Here is a 24,737-nt window from a genome sequence, read left to right as displayed (position 1 = left end):
TTTTCTCCCCTACCTCCCCCACCCTCCCACCCTCGTGAACTCTTGATAATTTATAAATTATTGTTATTTTCATATTTTAGACCATCTGCTGTCTCCTTTCACCCACATTTCTGTTGTTCATACCCCCTCAGGGGGTGGGGTTGTATGTTGATCATTGCAATCAATTTTCCCCTTTTCACCCCCCACCTTCCCCATACCCGTATGGTATTGCTAGTCTCATTATTGGTCCTGAGGGGTTTATCTGTTCTGGATTCTGTGTGTTGAGAGCTCTTATCTGTACCAGTGTACATGCCCCAGTCTAGCCAGATTTGTTTATTTCGGATATAAGTGGAACTCTTGAGTCATTGAGGCTGTTATTAAGGTATACACAAAAGGAAATAAAGTCACCCGCACAGAGCTGTTTAGGGCTTAGAATGCTTCTTTGAGGGAATCCTGGGTGCTGAATCTTATTTTCTTTCAGTCATCTTCAATGTATAAGATTCCTGCCTATGTAGCAGCCAAGCTAAGGACTCTTTTCCTTTTTTTTTCCAGTCATTTTATTGGGGGCTCATACAACTCTTACCACGATCCATACATTCATCCATTGTGTCAAGCACATTTGTACATTTGTTGCCATCATAATTTTCAAAACATTTGCTTTCTGCTTGAGCCCTTGGTATCAGCTCCTCATTTTACCACCTCCCTCCCCGCTCCCCCTGCCAAGGACTTTTTTTCTTAAGAAAATTATAATTCTACAATTTCAGCTATATATGCTAATCGACACAACTTCTAAATTGACACCAAATTACCAGCCATGCATAAGCAAATCGCTATTTAAAAAAAGGTGACAAAATAATAATTTATAAATTATCAAGGGTTCGTTAGGGAGGGAGGGGAAAAATGGGGAGCTGATACCAAGGGCTCAAGTAGAAAGAAAATGGTTTGAGAAGGATGATGTAAGTAAATGTACAAATGTGCTTGACACAATGGATGGATGTATGGATTGTGATAAGAGTTGTATAAGCCCTCAGTAAAATGATTTTAGAAAAAGGAAAAGGTGTTGTGTGTAGCGTAACCAACTGTGTATGTTTGAAGTCCAGAAATGAAGTCAGGGTTAGTGATAAGGATCCTGAAGTACTTGCAATAAAAATAACAATGGAAACTTATGTAGTAGATTACATTTTGTGTTTATTTAGGGCTTAGCAATTATTTGTGAATGCTTACTTTGTAGAAGACATCGGACATTGATTGGCATGCTAGGCGTGCATGGTCCCCATACCATGGAACATACAATATAATAAGAGCAAGAACCATTGAAAAACCATGCAAATCACAGTTTTATTTAAATATAAGTACTAGAAGGAAAATTATAGAGTGATGAGAAGATGTATTTGGGAGCTCAAGAAAGGCCTAAAGGATGAAATGTTTGAATTGTAGATATGAAGGCTAAGTATGCGCTAACGATTCAAGAACATAGGAGAGGGTGATTGCTTGAGGCTTATATAGACGTTCTAATGTAGAAAGGATCATTGGATGTGCAAAGAACAAAAAGGAGGTCGAGGTAGCTAAAGCTTGGTAAGTCAGGAGAGGATGGTTGAAGATATGGTTGGAGAAGTGGGGAGCAGGAGAGATCATTCAGGACTTTGTAAGTATTTTGTTCTTTAGCCGAGCACAGTAGTAACTTGATAGGCTTTTTTTTTTTTTTTTTTAAAGCAGGGAAGGGATAGGAGCTAAGATTATTTTGAATGCTCTGTGAACAAGTGTGCATGTTGGGAATTCATGTAGTTGAGGTAGTATTTGAAAGGTTAGTTACTTTGAAGTAGGGAGTAATAGTAGGAGAGAGAGAAATTAATGAACTAGAGTATTATTTGAGAGGTGTATGATTGATACTTAGAGCTAGATGCCAAGTAGTTCTTTGGTATAGAGGGGCTGTACTGTGCTTCCTTTGAATCTTTGCCTTCTGCATAGTAGATGTCATTATTAATCCTTTCTTAGTTGTGACAAATAGTAGCTACAAGCATTGCTTTGTGTGTGTGTGTGTGTGTGTGTGTGTGTGTGTGTCTTTGGTTGAGAGTCTTGGGATTGTATTGAAAAGAAGATACTTTATGGTTACTAATCTCAAGATTTTGGCTTCTACATTTATATGCAGGGTGGTATAATTCACTGAGATTGATCAAAATGAAAGAGAGAAGGTGATATCTGTGTACTTAAATAGTAATGAGAGGGTAAGAAAGGACTTACTGAGTTCTGTTGACATGTTGCCTCTAAGGTGCTTTTGAAATACCAAAACTGATACTTCAGTTGGCAGTTGAATATATGACTTTGGAATTTAGAGTAAAGATACTGGTCAGAAATGTACATTTGAATAATTATTGGCATGTAGATGGTAAGTTAAGCCAAGAGTATGGGTGTGATATGACTTCATAGAGAAAAGAGTTTGGGCCTAAGATTGATAGAAATAACTTGAGGAGTGGGAAACATTAGGAAAGTTTGAATGTGAAAGAAAAGAACTAAAAGTAGGAAGTTAGCATAAAGGAGGTTTCGATTGTTCTGATTACTTTTTTCCCCCTTTTAACTATGGGATAAACTTCAACGTATAAATGTTTATGGAAACAAGCCAATAGAGATTGATCATTCAGGAGAGAAAGAATAAACATTAATAAGGCTCCATTGCTGTGGAAAGGGAATGGATCCTATCCTATGTAGGAGTAGAGTGATTGGCCGTAGGTGAGAGGCTCAGAGGTGTGTAGGTATAGGAGAGGGTTAGATTTGGTAGGGAGATGCTAGTGGAGTTCCCATGTTTTAATGACTTCTTTCTGTTTTGCACTGCATTAATAAGCACGGATAGTCATCTGTTGAGATGAAGTGGGATGCAAGTGATGCGGAAGTACTGGAAAAGGTTTGAAATAGCATTTATAGAGGGCGAAAAATCGCTAGAGGAACCAGGATGGAGAAGGTTTGAAGCAGTATTTGCTAAGTAGTATAAAGAACTCAAGATTGGTAATGATGAGTTAATTTTAATAATAGCTGAATCATCTTTACTCCAGGGGAAACTTTGTTAGTAGATGTTTTCTCAACTATTCTGAAGATCTCTTTTCTGTTTAGTAACCTAAAAAATTGCACTTTTGAAAATGAGTATCCTCAGAGTTTAGATTTTTTCCATTTTAAATTTCATCATTTGTTTTTAACGGTGTTGCTACATTAATAAACAAAAGTTTAAATAGAAATCTGAACTACTTCTTAAATTTTTAACGTATTTTATACTAGCTTTTATGTAAATATATGAGGAGAATTTAAAAAGTTTGTGGAAAAATGAACTGAAAGAAAATGGAATTTTCCCCTAAACTTTGTGAAAGCCCATCATGTGTATTTATTTTGTACAAAAGAGACAGTAGGGAGCTCCAGTGGTGCAGTCCGTTAAGCGCATGATACTGACACAAAAGAGATGGCAGAAGAACCAGAACTGCCCTCCCAGAGCTCTTGAATTTCATCTATTATATAAGTTGCTTATTGGAAATTCTGGTTAGTTGAAATTATTGTATGAATTGACTTCATTGATTTTGAATTTTGAGTTGAGATGAGATTTAGCTGAGATTTTCTTTGTCTTGGGTGTTGAAATAAAATAGGTAGTCCATGAGTTACATCTTTGAGTTACAATGCAATGCATTTGGACCTATATTTTAGTATAAATCTTTTCATTTATGTATATTTCAATTAGTTTATTTACTATATATAAATTACTCATATATGATGAACAAAATACTCCATCTTAATTTTTCTGTATATATCTTATGTATACGTAATATATATATTTCATATCTTTTATGTATATCTTTATATAGTGTTACAGCATGTAATGTATTTATGAAAGAGTTTGAAAGCCACCAAGATGTAAATTTATGTAGACCTAGACTAGGATTCAGAACAAAGGGACTCACAGGGAGTTTTTTTTTTTGTTTAATTGCCCTCCTCCTTAGTAGGCCATGTCACGTTCACTTAATAAAACAGTATAAAAGCAACTGGAGTTAAAAGAAAAAAAAAATCAATAAATCAAAATGCCTTCTCAATATGTGAATTTATAAATTAAGATTCCTCTACATTATATTCATTTGCAAAAATAAAATGGGCTAATAAGGGGGGAGTGGGGTTGTTTTGACTATAGCATTTTTCTGATTTTTTTATTATAGTATTGATTAGTTTGAAGAAAAAGGAAATTCAACATTAGGAATGAATTTAAAATTTAAAATTCTGTTTCCTGTTTTTATTTGGCTCCATAAATTCTTACCAGCTCTTTAACCAGTTTCTTGTGTTACAAAGATTATGACAGTGAGAGAGCTGAGGAATTGCCAGTTTATGTTGAAATGATGATGAGCTAATGATCCATTTTCTGGATCATATTTAATTGTATTTCACCTGTTTTGAAAATCCATGCTAATTTGTGTTTGTAGTTTGTAGATAGCACTTATATTTAGACAGAAGCGTAACATGCTCCTATTTTGTAGAATATGACCAAGTCCTGCTATCCTCTCCTAAAAAAGTGTTTTGTAGGATCTTTTACACAGGGACCTACTTTACAGGGACAGGTGTTGATGACAGCCCCTTCAAATTTTGCTTGCTTTTGCACATGTAATTTGTGGAGATTTAGTACCCATAGGCAATATGATTTCCAAACTTCTTTGTTTTACTTTTTTCCCTTATAGTGCTTCTGATAGTATGCGACCTTGCTGCTATTGATGTTTATGCTCACTTCCTCATATATTGGGGCTTATGGAGAGACACAGCCATTTAATTGTGTTATATTTGTTGGCTGTGAATTAACTTGATCTGACTAGTTTGTTTTATTCCCCTAGTTAAACTTTTTGTATTTTTTTGTTTTTGAAGGGGGTATTCATTGATATTTCAAAAATGTCTCTTTGGCAAATTGCCTAATGCCTTTTCCTCTTAAAATTTGTATTCTAAACGATAAAAGAAAACTTTTAAAACTTTGGATAAGAGTTGTGTGTGATCATGAACTATGGAGAAGAACTAGAGAGCTTGAAAATACAGGGATAAATAAAAACCTGTTGGGGATTTTTCCCTTGAGAAGACCAGGTTTGGTTACAAAAGAATGGCTAGATAGCTTTGTACAGAGTGAAAGAACAGCTTTTCTGACAGAAGAGATGAGATTTTGTTCAGCTGTATTACTTTGTAGACCTAGTGTCAGGAAGCTGAGGAATGTCACCTCTGCTATCCTCAATTTTGTTAGGACACTTTAATGTGAGGTTATCTGTTGGAGAACATAAAGAAGTATGGTAGACTTGAAGAAAGTAGTAAAGATTTTGGAATGATGACAATGAAATATGGGAGCACTATCTTAATAGAGACACCGGACTAATTGCTGAATGATGCTAAGGGCTGACCTTGCACTATAAATTTGAGGGACTCCAATATTGTGCTCCCCCTCTTTTTTTTTTTTTTTTTAGAAATCGCATCTCTTGGAAGCTAGTTGTAAGAATAGATAGAAAGTGGCTGTTTGGCTCTGTTGGTTAGGTTTTTAGGGTATTAGAGGACTGGGTTGTGGACTGACAGGATTGAGTTGCTGAAGCAAGATATGAAAGTGGTTCAGGGGATGCATTCTAGAGCACAGACTGGTAAGGAAGGAAGTTACTCCCCTTGGTTCTGATGGAAGCATGTTGTTGTGTTAGATATCTTATTGTAGATAAGGAAATCACCTATGGTGACGACAGGAATTGGATTAGAAGGGAATCTTATCAGTAGATAAACAGGGAGATCGGTGAATGGCAATGAGGCACAAGTTCAGGACAATATTGTACTGTTCGGGGAGGGAGGCACGTTATTTGCATGAGTTCAGTAGGAGACCAAGGTTTTAAAAGTTTTTTGTATTTTGCAGTCATTAATCTGAATACCGAGGTTGGACCAACTTTCTATATAGGGCTGGGTAGTAAATATTTTAGACATTGCCACTCACATGTTTTCTGCCACACATTTCTGTTTACTTGTTTTTATAACACTGAAAGAATAACACAGTTCTGCTGTGCTCGCCGTATGAAAAACACTTAGCGGCTGAATGACTTTTCTGTTACTAGTAATATTTTACTTTGTAAAGTTTATAATGTATTTTTTCAACTTTTCCGCAACTGTACTTGAGTAATAGTTTTATATTGCACAGTATTAAGGGAGATAATATTTATTTTCTAAATTCTTTTGGTAGTATTTGTACTTGATAGGGTAATTACTTTGGAATTTCTGCAAAGTTACAAAAGTTTTTTATTTTTGTGGTGTGTTCTAGTTGAGCCAGCAGATACTGGAGTTATTTGAAGCTTGTCAGCAGCAAGTAAGTGATCTAAAGAAGAAAGAACTTTGTCGAACTCTGCTGCAGAGAGAAATCCAGCTGTTATTTCCACGTATGTTTCCTTATTGTGTCTGTCTCTTATTTTTATATATCACTATTTTAAATTTAGTTAATACTGTATAATTCTCCTCTGTTCTTTAGAAAGCAGGCTTTTTTTGGTTGGGTCCTCACTGAATGGATTTGGTACACGGAGCAGTGATGGTGATCTTTGCCTGGTTGTTAAAGAGGAACCAGTAAGTAATGAAACATTGTATCCAAAGATGGTTCTCAAATTCAGCCATTTAATAAGTAAAAGTTATTGAGGAAAAGGACTATTTACAGTAATTCTAGTAAATCCAGAAATACTCTGGTTTAAGGCTTATAAACAACAACTGGAAGTTTTTCAGTTCTAGGTTTGTAAGGTGAGATGACTTCAACATGTTTTTATTTTATTTATTTTTTAAAATTTATTGGGGGCTCTTGCAAATGCTTTTGCAATTGAATCCATCATTCAATTTTATTAGGCACACTTGTACATATGTTGCCATCAACATTTCCAAACAGCATGTGTTTTAAAGAGCTCTGTCTCTATTTTGAAATGTCATTGGGTTGGACATATTACCAGGATGAAGCAAAGAGAAAAAAAGGAAAAGAATATTATCTTCTTTACATATTTTCTTTCTGTTTACATTCTCAGTAATTTTATTTTTAATCTTTTTCTCTTGAAAATATTTTGGGATTTGGGTTTATTTTTATGTGTTTTTACAAAGCGATTTTGCTAAAATAAGAGAATTGAGATTTATTGTATTTTGTGGTGATATTTTGGCATTACTTCTTTTTAAGATACATGTATTTTTAATATCACAAGAATTGGTGTTTAATAAACTACCTTGAAGCAGAATTTTTAAGCAATTCTGAGGTGTCTTCTGAATTAACAAAGATTAAATTAGGTACAGGTATGTGCCACATGATATATATAGGTTTAGGCAACATTCTACTGCATATTTAAATGTCTTTGGGTGGCACTAGAGTGGTTTGTTCTGAAAGGCGGGGGCCAGGAGACAGAACAGGTGTTAAGTTTGTGCAGCTGCAGTGCCCCTCTAACTGGCCAGTTTTTTGCTTATCCTTCAGCACCATTGGGGGTGTCACATGCTAGATTGCATTACTCTGCCCTGTTCTCTAGGGGCTCTTCTGAGATTTACTTTGGAAAAGAAATCAATACTTTTATAGGCCTTAAAGTCCTTTAAGAGAATTAAAAAAACAAAAACCACAAACTCTTAGAGATTACAAGAGTTTTGGTTAAAATTTGCTCTCATGCACATCTGATTGGTTCTGAAACCTTATTCACATGTCTGAATCTTGTATTTATAGTTGATATTCAAACTGAGACTCATAGATATATTTTATCTGTAAGCAGCTCACATTCTAGATAAGGAAATAATGACATGTTACAGAATGTTAAAATTTTGGTAGTTTTGTTGGAGAAGATTGCATATCTGAAGAATAAATGACATGGTTGTTTCAGTAATTTTTTAAAAATTGTTTTAAGTTTAAAATTAGCTCTTGATTTGTTGATGTGAAATGTTGATGTGAAAGATGAAAGACAGCATTAAGGATTTAATCTGTAATAAAATTTAGTGTCTACTGAAAAAAGGTAAAACAAAAATGAATCTTTTTTTTTTAGATAATTTAAGAAAGCAAAACACTAACTTTAGAATGATAATGAAAAAACACTTTATTTTTAACTTTTCAGTGTTTTTTTCAGGTTAATCAGAAGACTGAAGCACGGCATATACTCACCTTAGTCCATAAACACTTCTGTACTAGACTTTGTAAGTCTGACATGCCTCAGCTCATATGTCATTTGACATAACTATTTAAAATGTCTCTCACTTTACTTATTTTTCTGGTAAGAATTGTTTACTTTCTGATTAGGGTAGGTTTAATATTGATCCATTTTCTCTAAATGGATTCCTTTAAATTTTTCATTGAATGGATGAGTAACTACTTAACAAGTCTTTATTGTGTGTACTTGCAAGATATCCCACTTAATGTAGTGTGGGCTGAGGTGTTAAAGATATTTAAGCCTCAGTTCTTTTTCTCAAACTGGTGTAGATATGTATTTCCCAATGTAGTTCCTTTTGGGGGCACGAGAATGATTGAGGGGGGTGCAAAAGCAGATTTCTACACATTATCTGGTTAATTTTAATTGCCAGGAAGGTGCTGAGTAATTTTTTTTTTTAGATGAAAAGCAGTAGGCCAAATATATTTAGGAACCTATGGTATAGATTATTAGGAGTAAACTAAGGCATGAATATAAATAATTGTAATGTAAAATATTTGGGAAAAGCCAAAAGAGTGATCCAGTGCAGATTCTATACGTATGTAGTTAGTGAAGGAAAATGAAATGCGTATTTTCATGTTTTAAAAATATTATCACTGAATATGAAGGCCAAATATATTATTCTAGTAGAGTGCAGAATGGTTGAGCAGGCCACTTTATTGTCAGATTTAATTCACTGAATAAGCTGGTTCTAAACAGATTTTAATCCATATGTTGAGCCATCTCAAATACTGTATATAGTTGTGTATAAGCTGAATTTTGCTTTGTCTTTGTTTTTAAAATCATTTTATTGGGGCTCATACAACTCTTAATCACAATCCATACAGCCATCCATTGTGTCAAGCACATTTTTACATTCTTTGCCGTCATCATTTAAAGCCGAGTTTTCCAGCACATTTTTAATGCAGTTTTTGTGGTAAAATTAGGTGCCTCAGCTGATATTCGGGTCAGCTTATACTCAAGTGTATAGGTAGTTTTTATACTTCAACAAATTATCATAGATAGTTGAAATCACTATCTGTGTGATGTTAGAAAGAAAATTTCCCCATGTATTATTAGTAAGAATTATTACATGCCTCACTTTGAGCTGGGAAATAAAAGTTACTTTCCTTAACCAGTCTAAACCTATTATGGGTGGGAAATAGATCAAGTGATTATAGTATAGTGGACTTTAGGTTTCTTATCTGTCAAATAAAGGAATAATTCATAACTTAAGTGGAAAACCTTAAAAGATCCATTTCTACTTTTTTTATTACTATTTTTAAGGAATTAAGGTGATTGTGTCATTAATAGGTTAAGTAACTTATACAGGAAGTTTAATGTGTTAGTGTTAGAATCTATACTTGGAATCCCTGATTCCTTTTTTGCTTTTCATTAGAACTCACTAAAATTGTACACATGATTTTTATTTTGAGGCCTGATTTATTTGATGATTTTGTTGATGAAAGCATGATAACAGAAAATATGTATTTAAAACATTTTAACTTTAAATTTGTTTTCCTCTAGTTTAAAATGAAGAAATTGCTCATTTGAGAAAGTTTATAGTTTCTTCTATATACATAAATTTCCATGTTTTCTAAAAAAAAAAAAAATTTCCATGTTTTCTGGAATGAGCACGAATTTCTTTAAATTCAGAAAAATTTTCCAAACTATTGATGGAATAAAAAAAATGCATATTTGTGTTTTTCATCTTAGTGATCCTACTTATTTGTGCCTTCCTCTTTACATGTATCTTCTTTACCATGTAATGTGTTGTAGGCATTTCCACAATTAAGGCTCTTTGTAAATATTACTTAAAACTTACGATACTTGTGTTTGTCTTAAATAATATAGAATAACTTGATTTTTTAGAATCTACTTTCTGGACTTGATCTAATTCTTAATGTAAATATTATTTTTATAGTTACATAATAGTTAATGTATTGTACCAAAATTTGAGTATACTTCTCTTGCTAGCTTATACATAAAGTTATTAGACCACATTTCTGAAAATAACCTAAATATAAAGCCTCCTAAAGACAGGACTCTTCAGTCACAGAAAAATTCAGTAACATCTTGATTGCTCTGTTTTCTTTCTTAAAGACTACACTTTAACTTGTTAAAATGCGGTTATTTTTAAAATATGCATTGCAACACTATGGATTTGAGAAACATTTACATTATATTTTTTATCTTTTAGCTGGCTATGTTGACCGACCTCAGCTGATTCGAGCAAAAGTGCCAATTGTTAAGTTCAGGGATAAAATTCAGTAAGTAATTATTGAACTCTCTTTTTTCCCTTTGGTTTAGATCACTTTCAGTTTTTCCTATGATGTACATAATTGAGAAATGTGTGCAATAGTGTAATTGTCAGTTTTTAAGAAATCACTTCGGTGGACTGAAATGATAAACAGGTCTGCTGTAAACTTGACATTTTGAGTATTGGAAGCATTATCCAATTTAAAGCATATATACATATTTATCATTTAGATTGTAAGTGATCTCAAATCTTTTGGCATTTATTCCTTTACTAAAAGTGAAAAAAAAAACCCCCAAAATTCTGAGAGAAGGATGTATTACACATCCAAAATAAGTCCTTTTTATTTTTTTGGAAAGGTAGCATTACTTCTGTTCTTTGCAAATTATGGTTTAAAGGTAAACCAGGGTGGTGCTAAGAATGGGTGACGAGCAGCTAAGTTACCTGTCTACCCATATAATTGCCTACCCATATAATCGTCCAACTTTATTCAGCTCCAGTGAAGACTCTGTCTTTACTTTACACTCCCGTCTTTACATGTGTGTGATCGGTTTAATAGTGTCTGATGAGAAAGGGAATTTGGATAAGTTAGTTAAACTTCTGGCTTAGAGAATGGGGTTATTTGGTAGTCTCTGGTCCCATATAGTCTGGAAGTTCAAATTATAGTTAGGACTTATGTGTGTCTATGACAATTCTGTGTATATAATTTTTCACTTAATTCAGCTTGGAGAGTTTCAGTGTTAGCTAAAAGTTGAATTAATTATCCTGAGTACAAATAAACTGGAACTTCTATCTATAAATTTTATTGCACTTAGTGGAATCTTTAAAATAAAATCCGGGGGTGGGGAGGAAGGGGAAACAATGAGCTGATACCAAGGGGTCAAGTAGAAAGCAAATGTTTTGAGAATGATGATGGCAACAAATGTACAAATGTGTTTGACACTGGATGGATATATGGATTGTGATAACGGATGTACGAGCTCCCAATAAAATGGTTTTAAAAAGAAATCTGTTGTAACTAAGAAGAAACCCTTGTGGTGCAATGGTTAAACATTTGGCTGTTAGTTCAGAGCTCAGTGGTTCAATGCTTTCAGTGGATCCTTGGGAGGAAGGTTTGGGAGTCTGTTCCCATAAAGATTACAGCCTTAGAAACTGTATGGAGCAGGTCTACTATATTACATAGGATTGCAGAGAGTCAGTGTCTGCTCAATGGCAGTGAATATTATTTTTTTTATAACTAAAGGAACTCTAGTACAGCTGTCGTGACCAGCTATTCCATGGAGAAAGATGTGGCAGACAGTATACTTTTGTAAACATTACAGTTTGGAAACCCTGTGTGGTAGTTGTACCATGTCCTATAGCATAGGTTCCCAGACTTATTTGTCAACTGCCCCTTTTTCAGTGCGGGGAAAATTACTCAGTGCCCCCTGGCAATTAAAAACTTTAGTACTTTCTAGGTTAAAACATAGTTAACTGCTGTTATAGCCCCCTCTGGGTCATTCCATTGGGGTACCTACTTTGAGAAATACTGTTCCATGGGGTCTTGATGAGCTGGAATAGAGTAGACAGCAATAGGTATTATGATTAAATGTAACAAATTAAATTTATAGGTAAGATTTCTTTGCGCTAAAGTAGAAACCTGGAAAACTAAATGGCTGACGTAAAAATTATGCTCATTTCATAAATGCATATTTTCATAAAGAAATTTAATAATTTAAGACTATATACCAGGAGTTCTGGTGGTGTAGTGGTTATGCATTCGGCTGCTATCCTCATGGTCGGCAGTTTGTAACCACCAGCTGCTTCATGGGGGAAGACTGTACTGTCTACTCCCATAAATAGTTCTTGGAAACCCACAGAGGGTCTCTGTGAGTCAGTATTGACTCAATGGCAGGCAGTGAGTTATTTTGGTTTACTAGTGAAACTACTCTGTATGTAAAAAAATGGGAGCAGAATGCGTAACTCAGAATTTTTGTTTTCTTTTTCTAAAGCTCCTTTACATCTATAAAGTCTGTGGGCACTGTTAACAGATACACCTATAATTTGTAACACGACAAGGAAATACATTTAATAGACTACTTTCCAGAGATTTTTGTATGTAATCATGCCAGTAGTGAATTATTTAAGATACTCACCAAACCCAGAAAACCAAACCACTGCTATTGAGACAATTCCGACTAATAGAGAGCCTGAATGGGGTTTCTGAAGTTGTAAATTTCTCTGGGAGCTGAAAGCCTCATCTTTCTTCTTTGCAATGGCTGGTGGGTTTGAAATGTTGACCTGTGATTATCTGTCCAATACTTAGCTTACAGTTCCACCATGACTTCTTAGAATACTTATAGCGTAAATGAAATACAAGTTTCTATAACGTTTAACATAATAGACCATATTTTACTGCTTTAAAATATGTCTTAGATATGAGTTTATTGTACACTTTGTGGGTGAAATTTATGTATTAATCCATGAACTAGAGTAGTCGATCCAATCTGACTCTAAGTTGCAATTTACTTGACAGACTGGTTTGCTGCTCTGTTCTTTTTCCTAGGGGTATAAAGGTATTAAAAATGCCTTTTGGTAAATACTGTGGAACCTAATCAAGGTTCAACTTAATTTTTGATTTTCCTTCATATAAGGTAAGATATATAATATATATAGAGAGTATATATTTATAAGGGAGTCCTGGTGGTGCTAAGAGCTAGGCATTGAGCTGCTAAACTGGAGGCTGGCACCCCCCCCAGCGCTCTACCAGAGAAAGATGAAGCTGTCTGCTCTTATGAAAGTTTATACTGTTGAAAACTGTAAAGAGTCTCTATAAGCTGAGATTAACATGATGGCAGTGTTTTTTTTAAAAATATATACGGTTTCTAAAAAAGTTTGTGGGAAAATTCCTTTACTTTCGATTCCCTTTTTCCATGAACTTTTTGAAGGCTCTATGTACTATGATATATCCCTGGATATAGGACATTTAATGAAATGTAATTAGCACCTCTTTATGGAACCTGTAATGCATTCTCAATAACATTTTACTTAATGAAATTTGATAAAATTAATATTAAAGAGTTTGATACAAATACAGTGATGTTTAAGTTGCTTTTCATTTTAATGGAAGATAGAATATTCAAAATATCCTTTTTCCTTAAGTTGTGAATTAGCTGATGTTTTTGCTTTCAAAGATTATGGTATTTGTTTGACCCTTATAACTCTTCCCAGATATCAGTAACGAAATTTATATCTTTGTGGGATAACTTGCTCAGAACTGTTTTTGGCCTCACAATTTTATCTGGGAAGGATCACAATATTAAACATGTTTCCTTTGCCTAAGGCAATTAGAGTATTGGCATTGCATTATAAGTCTTTCAACATCAATCCTATTATTAATACATACCAAAGCATATTACAATGATATATGCACAAGTATACCTTGGAGATACTGTGGATTCACTCCCAATAAAATGAATATCACAAGTCACACAAATCTTTTTTGTTTCTCAGTGCATATAAGTTTACACTTTAGTCTGTTAAATGTACAATAGTGTTAAAAATAAATTTGAAATATTGTGTGAATTACCAAAATATGAGAGATCGGAAGTGGGCACAGGCTGTTGGTAGACGTGGACTATGCGCATTTGCTACAGATCTGCAATTTGGGAAAACACAATACCTGTGAAGTGTAATAAAGCAGAGCAATAAAAGTGGTCGCTTGTGTTCATTCTCTATTGCTTGATTTTAAAAATGGCTCTTTTTGTTTTGGCCTCATGCTGTTTTACATCGATGGATGTGAATTTAATCACTAGGGTATTACTTAATTTGTACATTAGCTAAAATTTTGTTAATTATTTTTCAATAGTTGCGTGGAGTTTGACTTGAATGTAAACAATATTGTTGGAATAAGAAACACATTCCTTCTCAGAGCTTACGCATACCGTAAGTTTTTGGTTTATTTCTAATTAATTATAACTACTTTGTTTTTCCTTCATGCATTATTTTACTTAAAAAGTGTTTGCAATAATAGTGGTAACTATTTAGTTGTGTATAAATATATACTGTGTGTAGTTAAATTATTTGAATAATATGTCCTACATAAAAACTTTATACCGCAGTCATTAGTGAAATATATTTTGATAATTGGTTATTTTAAAAAGGTAACTAAAATATGTTTTGAAACGTAAACACATTAATGATAAACATAGTATTTAGTACTCAGGGAGGAGTATTCTTTTGGCATGAAGTTGGGAAATGATGTAAACTTTTAAAGTAGTTGTAATTTTTTTTACCACTTGTAAATTTAAATTTTTCTTTCAGTTGAAAATCGAGTTCGTCCGTTAGTATTGGTGATTAAGAAGTGGGCAAGTCACCATGACATAAATGATGCCAGTCGTGGTACTTTAAGCAGCTATAGTCTTGTTTTGATGGTTTTACACTATTTACAAAGTAAGTGTTAGATTTTTTTCTTTCCATTTTTAAACTGAAATGTACTTGTTTTACTAAAATGTCTTCTCTATTGGTCCTGTTTATATAGCATTATTTTAAAAATCTGTCTGAGACCCATATATCCCATTTTGTTGCTTTGAACAAACTTTTTTCTTGGAAAGTATTAAAAATAAATTTTACATTTTTATTATCATGAACTATTTTTTAAAATCATTTTATTGGGGATTCATACAACTCTTATCATGAACTATATCTTAATATTCACTTTTGTATTAAAATAATTTTCACCACTGTATTATGAATCCATTATATTGAGACAAACAAATGTGTAGAAGACCTATAAAAATAAGCTCAAGTATGATTTTTTAAGCATTGTGTTTAACTTTTCATTTCGTTTAAGACTGGAATTACGTGCTTTTCTTTTTGGAAAAGGTAGCTTTTAATTTCCTACTTGATGAGAATAATTTAGCTTTTGATTTAAGGATAAACTATCCTCGTCAATTAGATTTTTGCTTTTGTGTCAGATTGGCCTCCAAAGTTTAACTCAGTTTAACTAAAAAAACTAAAAATCTTACTGCCATTGAATCTACTCCAATTTATAGTGACTTGCCGGACAAAGTACAGCTGCTCCTTTGGGTTTCTGAGGCTATAAATCCACATGGGAGTAGAAAAAACCAACTTTCTCCTGTGGAGTAGCTGGTGGATTCGAACCACTGAACCCTATACCACTAAGATTCTATCTGTTGTTTATTAGACTATTCTGCTAGAAACTCATCGTTTTTCATGCACAGTGGGTAACAGTAGTAAATGATTATTACTTGGAATTGATGAACTTTTTGTGCTAAAAATTTCCTGGAAATATGGTGCCAGCTTACCAGATCCAATTGAAACCTTTACTTCTAATACATACTTAATAATCTTATTAAATCTTAGATAAAAATCCAAGAAATGGCCATTAAGCCATTTTACACATTCTGTTCAGCTGGATCTGCTTAAGATGGCTGTGTATAGTTTTGTATTTGTTCGATAGGGGTTTGAGATGTTTAATGACTTATTGCCCTAGTAAGCATGAATATCTGGTGGCAGGTAGATCAGGTGAAAGATTTGATGTTAATAGAAGAGCATTTGCCAGGAAGTCTAGGTCCTGATCTGTTCAGTTAAAAATTTTCATATAATGTATAATGTCATACACAGATGACAATAGATAAACTATGTTTTAGCATGAAACTCATTGATTTCATGAATATTTATTGGCCACCCACTAAATAAGTGCTAGGGATTGTTCTGGGATCCCTGGTGGTATAGTGGGCTAAGCATTGGGCTGCTTTGAGAACCTAGCAGCCACTCCATAGAAGGAAGATGCTTCCATAAAGATTTATAACCTTGAAAACCCTCTGGAGCAGTTCAGCTCTGCCTTAAGGGTTTCTGTGAGTTGTAATTGATTCACTGGAATTGGGGTCTGGTTTGGTTTTTAAACGATCAGAGTTCTAGGATCTAGGGATAAGGCAGTGAACAAAATTTTAAAAAACAAAGAAAGAAAAACAGTAAATTTCTTCATGGAGCTTTCATTTTCTGCATTTAAAATGTAACATCTTAGCAGTCAGTACTCATGGGTTATTAATGAAGTTATGATGTTAATGTGACCTTTTCTTTAACTTGATTATGTAAATTGGGATGCTATTAGCTTATTACGTACTCTGTGACATTACTTATTATAATCTAGAGATCTAAAAAACAAAGACATTTAAAATATATAATTTTATTGCATTGTTTAGTGTTTTTTTGTGTTTAGATTCTGAAGGAAATGAGGTAATATTAGCAACTTTGTCACAGGTAGCAGAAAAATCAGGTGATTGAAAGTTCGAAAAATTTTGTGTCCTTAATATCATCATTTCTCTACTGAGGATATTAGGAACTGGAAAAAGAGGGAACCTATTCTTGGTAGATACACAGAAATGGTCAGTGTCGAGGGATATAGTTTTATATTGCATATAATTCTTAGGAGATTATGGGTCCTTAAATAGAAATGAGATGATCACCAAATTGGGTCTTTTAGCCAGTCACTTTTACTTCTAGGTGGGTGGGAGTGGCTGAGGACCGTTATCACTGGCTTCAAAGATAGTTCAAAGATGGTTCAGTGGTGAAGGAGCTGTGACTAGAGCTCTTTCCTTTCAGTCTGGCTTGGCATGAGCAACTAATGAGTCATTGAACAGAACTTGTATTTCTGAATTCTTCAGCCTCAGTATTGTAATTCAGTAGGCAATGAATTAAGACTCTTGGATTACACCTTTAATTTTACCCTTTTGATTCAGAATTATATTTAAGGCAATAAATAATAGTGATATTAAAATATAGTTATTTTATATTTTGATTCATTTATGTCATACATATACATCATAGAAAACTAGAAATATACTTAAAATGAAAAGGTGAAATAAACAAATTATATTTCTACCACCAAGAGTGTATCGCTGTTAATATATTTTTTATTTTTTCCAGCTTTTATTTTCTTAGCAAGAGTTTCAATATTTGTGTCTAGCCAAATATTACATGCCAAGTGTAACTTTTCTCTAAGCAGATATTTTGACAAATGAGTAATTGTCATGGGTGGTATTTCTTCTGTAAAAATAGGGTTTTAGTAGTGTTCTTGCATTTTCTTTTACCTGTGCTCTGTGACAATCCACAAGGAGCCGTAGTGGTGCAGTGGTTAACTAAAAGGTCAGTGGTTTTAACCTACCAGTCATGCCATAGGAGAAAGAGAGTTAGTATCTGTAAAAATGACAGCCTTGGAAAACCCGCGGGGGCCAGTTCTTTCCCCTGTGTGATTGCTACAGCAGGTTTGACATTGATAATGGAGTCTTAGTGGCATGCAGTGAAGTTAGACTGCTAATTGAAAGCCTGGCACTTTGAACACACCCAGTAACTGCTTGTGAGAAAGGCCTGGTGATCTGCCTCAAAGAGTATAGCGTAGAAAATCCTGTGGGACAGTTCTGGTCTGTCACTATGAGTGACTGTGATTCAAAATTGATTGATTGGCATCTAGGAACATCAACATGATACTGATTCTAGACTTGTAGGTTTCATTGAATGGTAACATTTCATAAATGGAACTAAGTATAATTTAGCTTTTATTGTTGTTTTTGCCATGTTAAGTATCAAAACCAAAACAAATAAAAACCTGTTTTTTGATAGTTTTATTGGCATATATCATACATTTAATCAGTCATATTAGGAAGAGTTGTACCATAATCAGTGTCAGAACATTTTCTTCTTATATTCATTGTTGTTAGTTCTCTGTTTCCTCCAGCCTTTCCTGCCATGCCCTTAGGTATTTATTAATTCAGGTCCTAGATTTCATATACAGAAAATCATACAAAACATAGTCAAGATGCAAACAAAAAAAATCCAAAATGACAAAACAAACAGGAAAAAACCTCACTCCAAAGGATAACAGAAAATACTAAAAACTGAAGCAACTTTTAAATGGGTCAAGAGGGAGCTGAAGTGATAAGGTTTATCTGCTACATCTGCCACAATTGACTTTACAAAGCTTTCTGTCTGGTAAGCAAGGCTACCAAAATAATAGGAAGATTAGAATCCCTATAAAGGACAGACTATCTTCAAACATAATTTTTATCTTCTTAGGAAGTCCCACCACACAAAACCATTTCTATCTTCTAAATTTATCAAAGTTTGGATCTTACCTCGGGTAGGAAATTTGGGGACCATTTTTCATATATACCTAACTCAAATAGATATAAATTGAATTATGAACAAAATCTTGATCCTTTCTGCAGTTATGACATCTTCAGCTCCCCTTTGTGTGGAGATAAGGTGCAGGCGTTTGGACAACTATTACTTTTCTTAATGCCAACCATATTCTATCATGGGTTATCAAAGCATACAGTTTGCTCTTAACCTGAATTTTTGCCAGAGAATATAACTTTAGAATCTATTCCTATTTTTCAAAGTCCTGCTGTAAAAGCATTTACATGATATACTATAGATATAGGATTAGTTTCTTAAATTGCCGAAGTTTTATAAATAACTATGTAATCACAGTCATATATTTATGGTGAGAGTATTAATTTTGTACAGTTAATCTGTAAAGCAATACATATATCCATACATTTTGACTCCATTATTGCATCTCTTATGAGTACAAGAATGGGGAAAAAATGTTCTAAAACTGATTGTGATGCTCGCACAAACCTTCTTAATGGGATTGACTATTGAATTATATGATATGAGTTATATGCCAATATAACTGTTGGGAAAAAAAGAATTTATCCTTAGATAAAGATATTTATAGGACTTTATATACAGTGCTATTAATTACAATATTAGTTGGGATCATAAAATATTAGAAATACTTAAGTTTTTAAAAGTAGAAAGAATGGCTATCTGAAGTATAGTATTGTAATAGGAAATTTATGTGTCTACTAGTAGTTATGTTTTAAAGCTATCTAATATAATAAAATATGATAAACTAAGACATATATAACATGATACACATTTTAATAAAAAAAATAGTACCTGTGCATTTGTGGGTACATATTTATATGTGTACAAATACTGAAAAAATATTTGCCAAAATTTTATCGGGGATTATTTCTGGACAGTAGTTTTAAAAACATACTTTGCTGTACTTGTAGATATTTTATAACATTTAAAAGGGGATTATATATTTATTTGACCGATGGAATCAGATCAATATTTATAAAATTATCAACAGACTTAGTTCAAATGGGCCAAAGAAAGATTTTATAATCTTCCTCTTTGTTACACTTAAGGATTTATTGTTGAATATTGTTGTATATATGCTGACTGATGATTGATTTGCTTCTCTAGAAGAATTTATAACATAAAAGGTTGACTCCTAGATTTTACTTTATATGTCACTAATTCTTTATATCTACTTTCATAGTACAGTCTGAAACGTATTAATGATAATTCTTAACGAACTTTGTTCTCCTGGATTATAGTTCACTTGAATATATTGAGATTATTATTTTTAAATATCGAGATTATAAAATAAAAGATAGAAAGAATAATATAGCAAACATTCATGTAGCATTATCTAGTGCCTTCACTTTTTAGTTTTATAGTGACTTAAATATTAGATTTGACTAAAGCACTTAATGTCCATAAATATGCCCAATCTCCCTATTCCTGTTAAAATAAGCATTTTAATTTGATTGGTTGCCAAATAAAACTATACTGTCATAGATACCCCATGAGATTTTATAAGCATTTTGAAAATTGAAACATTAATATGTTTCTAGTGTTGTAAAATCGTGTTAAAATTTAGGTTTTGTTAAAAGTATTGTATTCTTGGGAAAAAAGTACTTTTATTGAAGTGATGTGTAGTTAATGATAATATCTTTGACTGGACCGAGCTAATGTGTAACTCGCCTCTTCAAAAATGCAAGGTACTCGTCCTTAGAAGAAATAGATGGTCATTTGTAGCAAATGACATGAGAAAATATGAGGAAAGGGGCATATAAAAGTCTGCAAGGTGTATTAAACAGTTCCAGCTTTGTCACAAATAACTAATTTTATGATTTTTAACAAGTCATTATCCCTCTGTGACCTTGGTATTTTCATCTTTAATACAATAATTGGGTTAGGTGACTACAAATTTTAAATTCTTTAAATGTTTACAGAGATTAACTAGCCTTCTCTATGTAGAAAGATCAATTCAACAGTTTATAATAGACTATGTTTTTTTAAAAATGACCAAAGACACCAGGGTGGTGAAAACCCACTAGGAAGAGATTTTAATGAGAATCTTAAGACTTAATGAAAAAGGACAAATTGTAAATTAGTTAGAAATAATACTATGAATGAACATTCACGAAATGTTTATGTTACCAGGTACAGAACTGTCTTAGGCAGTCTTAAAATTAATAGAGCTTTTTATTGTTTTGTTGAAGATCACCTGTTCTAGCACTTGAAATTTTGATAAATATTGTATATTTATCAGTATAAATTTATGGGAGCCTGACTAGGAAGCCCCATCTGCAGTTCAACCCAACCACTGTGATCATGTTGATTCCAACTCTTGGCAGCCCAGCTCATCACAGTGTTTCATTCTGTTGTATGTAGGGTCATTGGCACCTAACAACAACATACCATTCCAATATAGTATTTGTAGGACTGTAAATCTTTAGAGGGCCAGGCACCTTCACCTCTCTCCCTCAGAATGGCTGTTGGATTTGAACTGCCAACCTTGCAGTTAGCAGTTCAACCTTTACAGCACCTCAGGGCTCTTATCTTGAGTTTAGGCAAGGTAAAACTGAGTTTAGGCAAGGTAAAACTGTATAGATTAGCAAAATAAAAAATAAAAATACATTACCTGTTTATCATATTCAGCAATAGTTTTTTTTTGGTCAGTAAGAGAGAAGTTGAAAAAAGTTGAATCTGTGGCCCAAAGTTTTGAAGTCAGAATTGATAAATTACTTACTCCATTCAGTCTACTGTTTAGGATATTGTTAAAAAATAACTGCCACAATATACTAGCTGATTTCTCATGACTAGGGTGTATAAATCTTATAAGTTTACAGACAAGCAATTTTCTTAAACCCTGTCTTCTAAAGGTTCAAAGACTTTTTTTTTTGGTCCTATAAAATACTCTAAGGCAGTTGTTAGTATTAAATTTTCTCTCATAATATTTCTAGTTATAGTACCAGAATGAAATGGTTTGTTTGATTGAATGCTCTACAGTTCCTATCTTTTGTTTTATTGTAGTTTTGACATGAGTATAAAATGGGAAAGGAATTCGTTTTTATTTAAGTTAACCAATCTCAAGTAAGAATTTCAAATTTGATGTCTGATTGTAACCAAAATTATTTTTTTAAAACCACTCAAGAATGTTATGAAAATATACAGACTTTTAGAATAGAGTGAGAAGGGCTTGAAATGACTTGTAAGGTTTTCTAAAATTTTGATTCTTTGAATGCCTTTGTGGGAAAAATATCCCCTTATAAAGAATGATTCTGCTAAGTAATGAGTAAATGCTTTCCCCTAATATTCTGTCTTATAATGTCTGTATATTGAGCACCCAGACTATCATGGGATTTCGTTTTACTCCAATGTTCCACTTGGGAATGAAGTGTGATGCAGGAGAGAATTTGAAATAAAGCATCCTGCTCTGTACTGTATGGAAGGAATTTATCTTTTTCTGTTCATAGCTGAGGACCATGAAAATTGATTATAATGTTTTTTTCTAAATAAAGTGACTCAAGATTCTTTTTTACTTTAATTAATCTAACTCTATAATGCATTCTTAATTTTTAAATATAATTCATCATATTTGATTTTTTAGAACATTTTTAATGGCACCCAATCCACATATCATACAGTTCAATAGTTCAATCTTCAGTCACATCAAGAAGAATTGTACAATCATTACAATAAAGTTTAGAATCCCCCCCCACCCCCGCCCCGTGTGGTTAAATCGCCATTTAAAATTAGTTGTATAATCACAATCAGTTCTAGTGCTCCCTCCCTCCTACTTTTTCTTTGCATACTCAAGATATTGTTGATGTTATTTCTGTTTTGTAAGTATTACAAAACAGTAAGTATTTATAAATTATTATAATCTATATATTGCCTATCATATTACTGTATTTACATTATGATATAAAATTACTGTATACATTTAATGATGTGGTTGCATAGAACTACTAAAGGATGAAGAATGACATTTTAAAAATGCAGTGATATGACATGACAGTAATGATTGCTTGATTGGAAAGTTATAGCAGCATGGTACAAATTTCCTAAATGAAGTTTCTCAATATATATTTTGTGTGTGTGTGTGTGTGTGTGTGTGTATGTATGTATATATATGTATATCTGAAATTTATTTTTTCCCCCTTATGGTAGCAAGTTCCTGGAACTATTAATTTTGGTATTATTGTTTGCTGGCAGAAATTAAATGTTCTAAAACTTATTTTTTAATATAGTATCATTGGATTGTACTTTAAAGTGCATTATTATTACTATATACCACTTTAAAAACATTCTTTTAAGACCTGTAGAACAATCATTGTCTTGCTTATTTTGCATGTTAGATGTTAGAAAACTAATGGCATATATCCTTTTATTGATGTCCTGTTCAAAAATCACCTTAAAGAACTTTGGTTTACTTGGGAATATCCAGTTACTATTGAAATCTTAAATTGCCCACTGCGATGAATTTTAAAGTATTAGGGATCAGAGTTCATCTAATACAGTATATGAAAGCTGATGAATTTTAGTATAAAACCTATTACCAGTTTCACACCGAGAGTGTGACTGCCATATTATTGCTTTGAAAATAATTTGTGAATCATGGAAGCTTTGAACTCTTTCTTTTTATAGCCCTACCTGAACCCATCCTTCCATCACTCCAAAAAATTTACCCAGTAAGTAATTTTTATAAATTATTATAGTCTATATTATGTCAAGTGTATAGAGAACTGGTGTATACAGCATTAATTTGAATATATAAGTCATTTATTAGAGAATATGATAATGTTTTTTGTCTTGGTGTGACTTTGGTAACTAGAGTGTTTATAATGTTTTATATATTCTTTTCAGCAAACTGATAGTTTCTTTGATTATTGACATACAGTCTGCTCAGTAAGTTAATAGTGGTTTCATTTGCATGGTGCTCATGATTATCATTAATGGGGGTTAAGTATATTCAGTTCCTCATGGCCCTTTGACTATATTCTAGTTTTGCTCATACTATTTTGAAATAAGTGTTTGTGCTATTTCATTAGTTAGTTAAATTTGTCTAGCCCAATTAATTTATATTTTGAAAAGCAAGAAAATTGGATAATTTTATATTTCATTTGATCTTAACCAAGTTATGTACCATATATATATATTAGTACCCTATTGTATATATTAGGATCCTTCTGAACCTAATTGAAAACATTTGAGAAATGCAAGTGTTTGCCTACTAGGAAAAGTTTAATGCACACTCAGCTTGAGCTTAAAGGAACGAAGGTATGGTGCATATTCAAAATATTTTATTTTCCAGTTTTCTCATTTTTTTTTGCAAATTCCGTTTTCTTTCTTTTTTTTTTTTTAATTCAAGTTTTCTTAATTTGTAGTCCAACCATTTATTTTGTGGTTTCTTTGTCCTTGGTTTTATTTGGAAATATTTAAGGTATTGATCAACCTTCTAAAAACTACAATTTTTTACCTGTTAGTTTTATATACATATAAGAAGAGCTGATTTATACCCATAGTAGATTGTCATATCACTAAGGAGAAATGTAATATCCTGCTTAGGTAGACTTCAAAGAACTTAATTACTTTTTATAAGTCATACATAATGCATAAACCTAACAAATCTAAGTCAGATATAATATGTTCATTTGAAGAACTGACTTTTTACTGTTGAACATCAGTTACTATTGTAGCTCTAGTTGTGCTGGATATCATGAAGGCCTCCTAGTTTGCTTTGCTTCACCTGTTGTAAGAAGAGATGCATTACAATCACACCGTTTATTAAAAGGGCCTTTAGAAATCCGGATATCATCTTCCTCCTTTTTGAAGCTATTTTTTGCTACATGTTAAAAACTATCACGGTGCATTTTCAGTATAGCTAGGGATCAGTGTTGATATTCTTGTAAACATTATAAAAACAAATGTATTAGAAAGTATAGAAATAATAGTAACTAAAACTTTCTGCCCTATTCTTGTTTTCTGTACCCCAGAAGTAGTGAGTCTTTCAAATCAAACCAAAAGGTTGAAGATGGTAACCGATTTTAGTATTTCACTTGATTGTCCCAACCTTTTTTTTTTTTTTTTTTTTTAAGTTTCAGGATTCATTGTAGAAAGAATGACTATATTTCCAGCATACAAAGTTCTAATAGTTAACCATAAAATAATCCGGTATTATGTATTGAATATATGCT

General features: G+C 32.8%; 1 protein-coding gene across 2 annotated transcripts in view; it reads left to right on the top strand.

The window, feature by feature from the left end:
• TENT2 (terminal nucleotidyltransferase 2) overlaps positions 1-24,737 on the top strand; it is a 73,967-nt gene that overhangs the window by 26,021 nt on the left and 23,209 nt on the right. The window contains exons 5-11 of one of the 2 annotated variants that reach the window (XM_013004929.2): positions 6,269-6,383; positions 6,473-6,564; positions 8,076-8,142; positions 10,333-10,402; positions 14,237-14,313; positions 14,692-14,820; positions 23,188-23,231. In XM_013004929.2, the coding sequence (XP_012860383.1) occupies positions 6,269-6,383; positions 6,473-6,564; positions 8,076-8,142; positions 10,333-10,402; positions 14,237-14,313; positions 14,692-14,820; positions 23,188-23,231 (594 nt within the window). Of the gene's footprint in view, positions 1-6,268; positions 6,384-6,472; positions 6,565-8,063; positions 8,143-10,332; positions 10,403-14,236; positions 14,314-14,691; positions 14,821-23,187; positions 23,232-24,737 lie in introns of both variants that reach the window. The other variant, XM_004703515.2, reaches the window with a different exon arrangement.

The sequence above is a fragment of the Echinops telfairi genome, unplaced genomic scaffold (assembly GCF_000313985.2).
Source record: "Echinops telfairi isolate 266 unplaced genomic scaffold, ASM31398v2 ScPeMD7_7469;HRSCAF=8507_1, whole genome shotgun sequence".
Lineage (NCBI taxonomy): Eukaryota > Metazoa > Chordata > Mammalia > Afrosoricida > Tenrecidae > Echinops > Echinops telfairi.
Note: the sequence above shows the minus strand (reverse complement) of the source record. Positions and strands in the feature narration are given on the sequence as shown.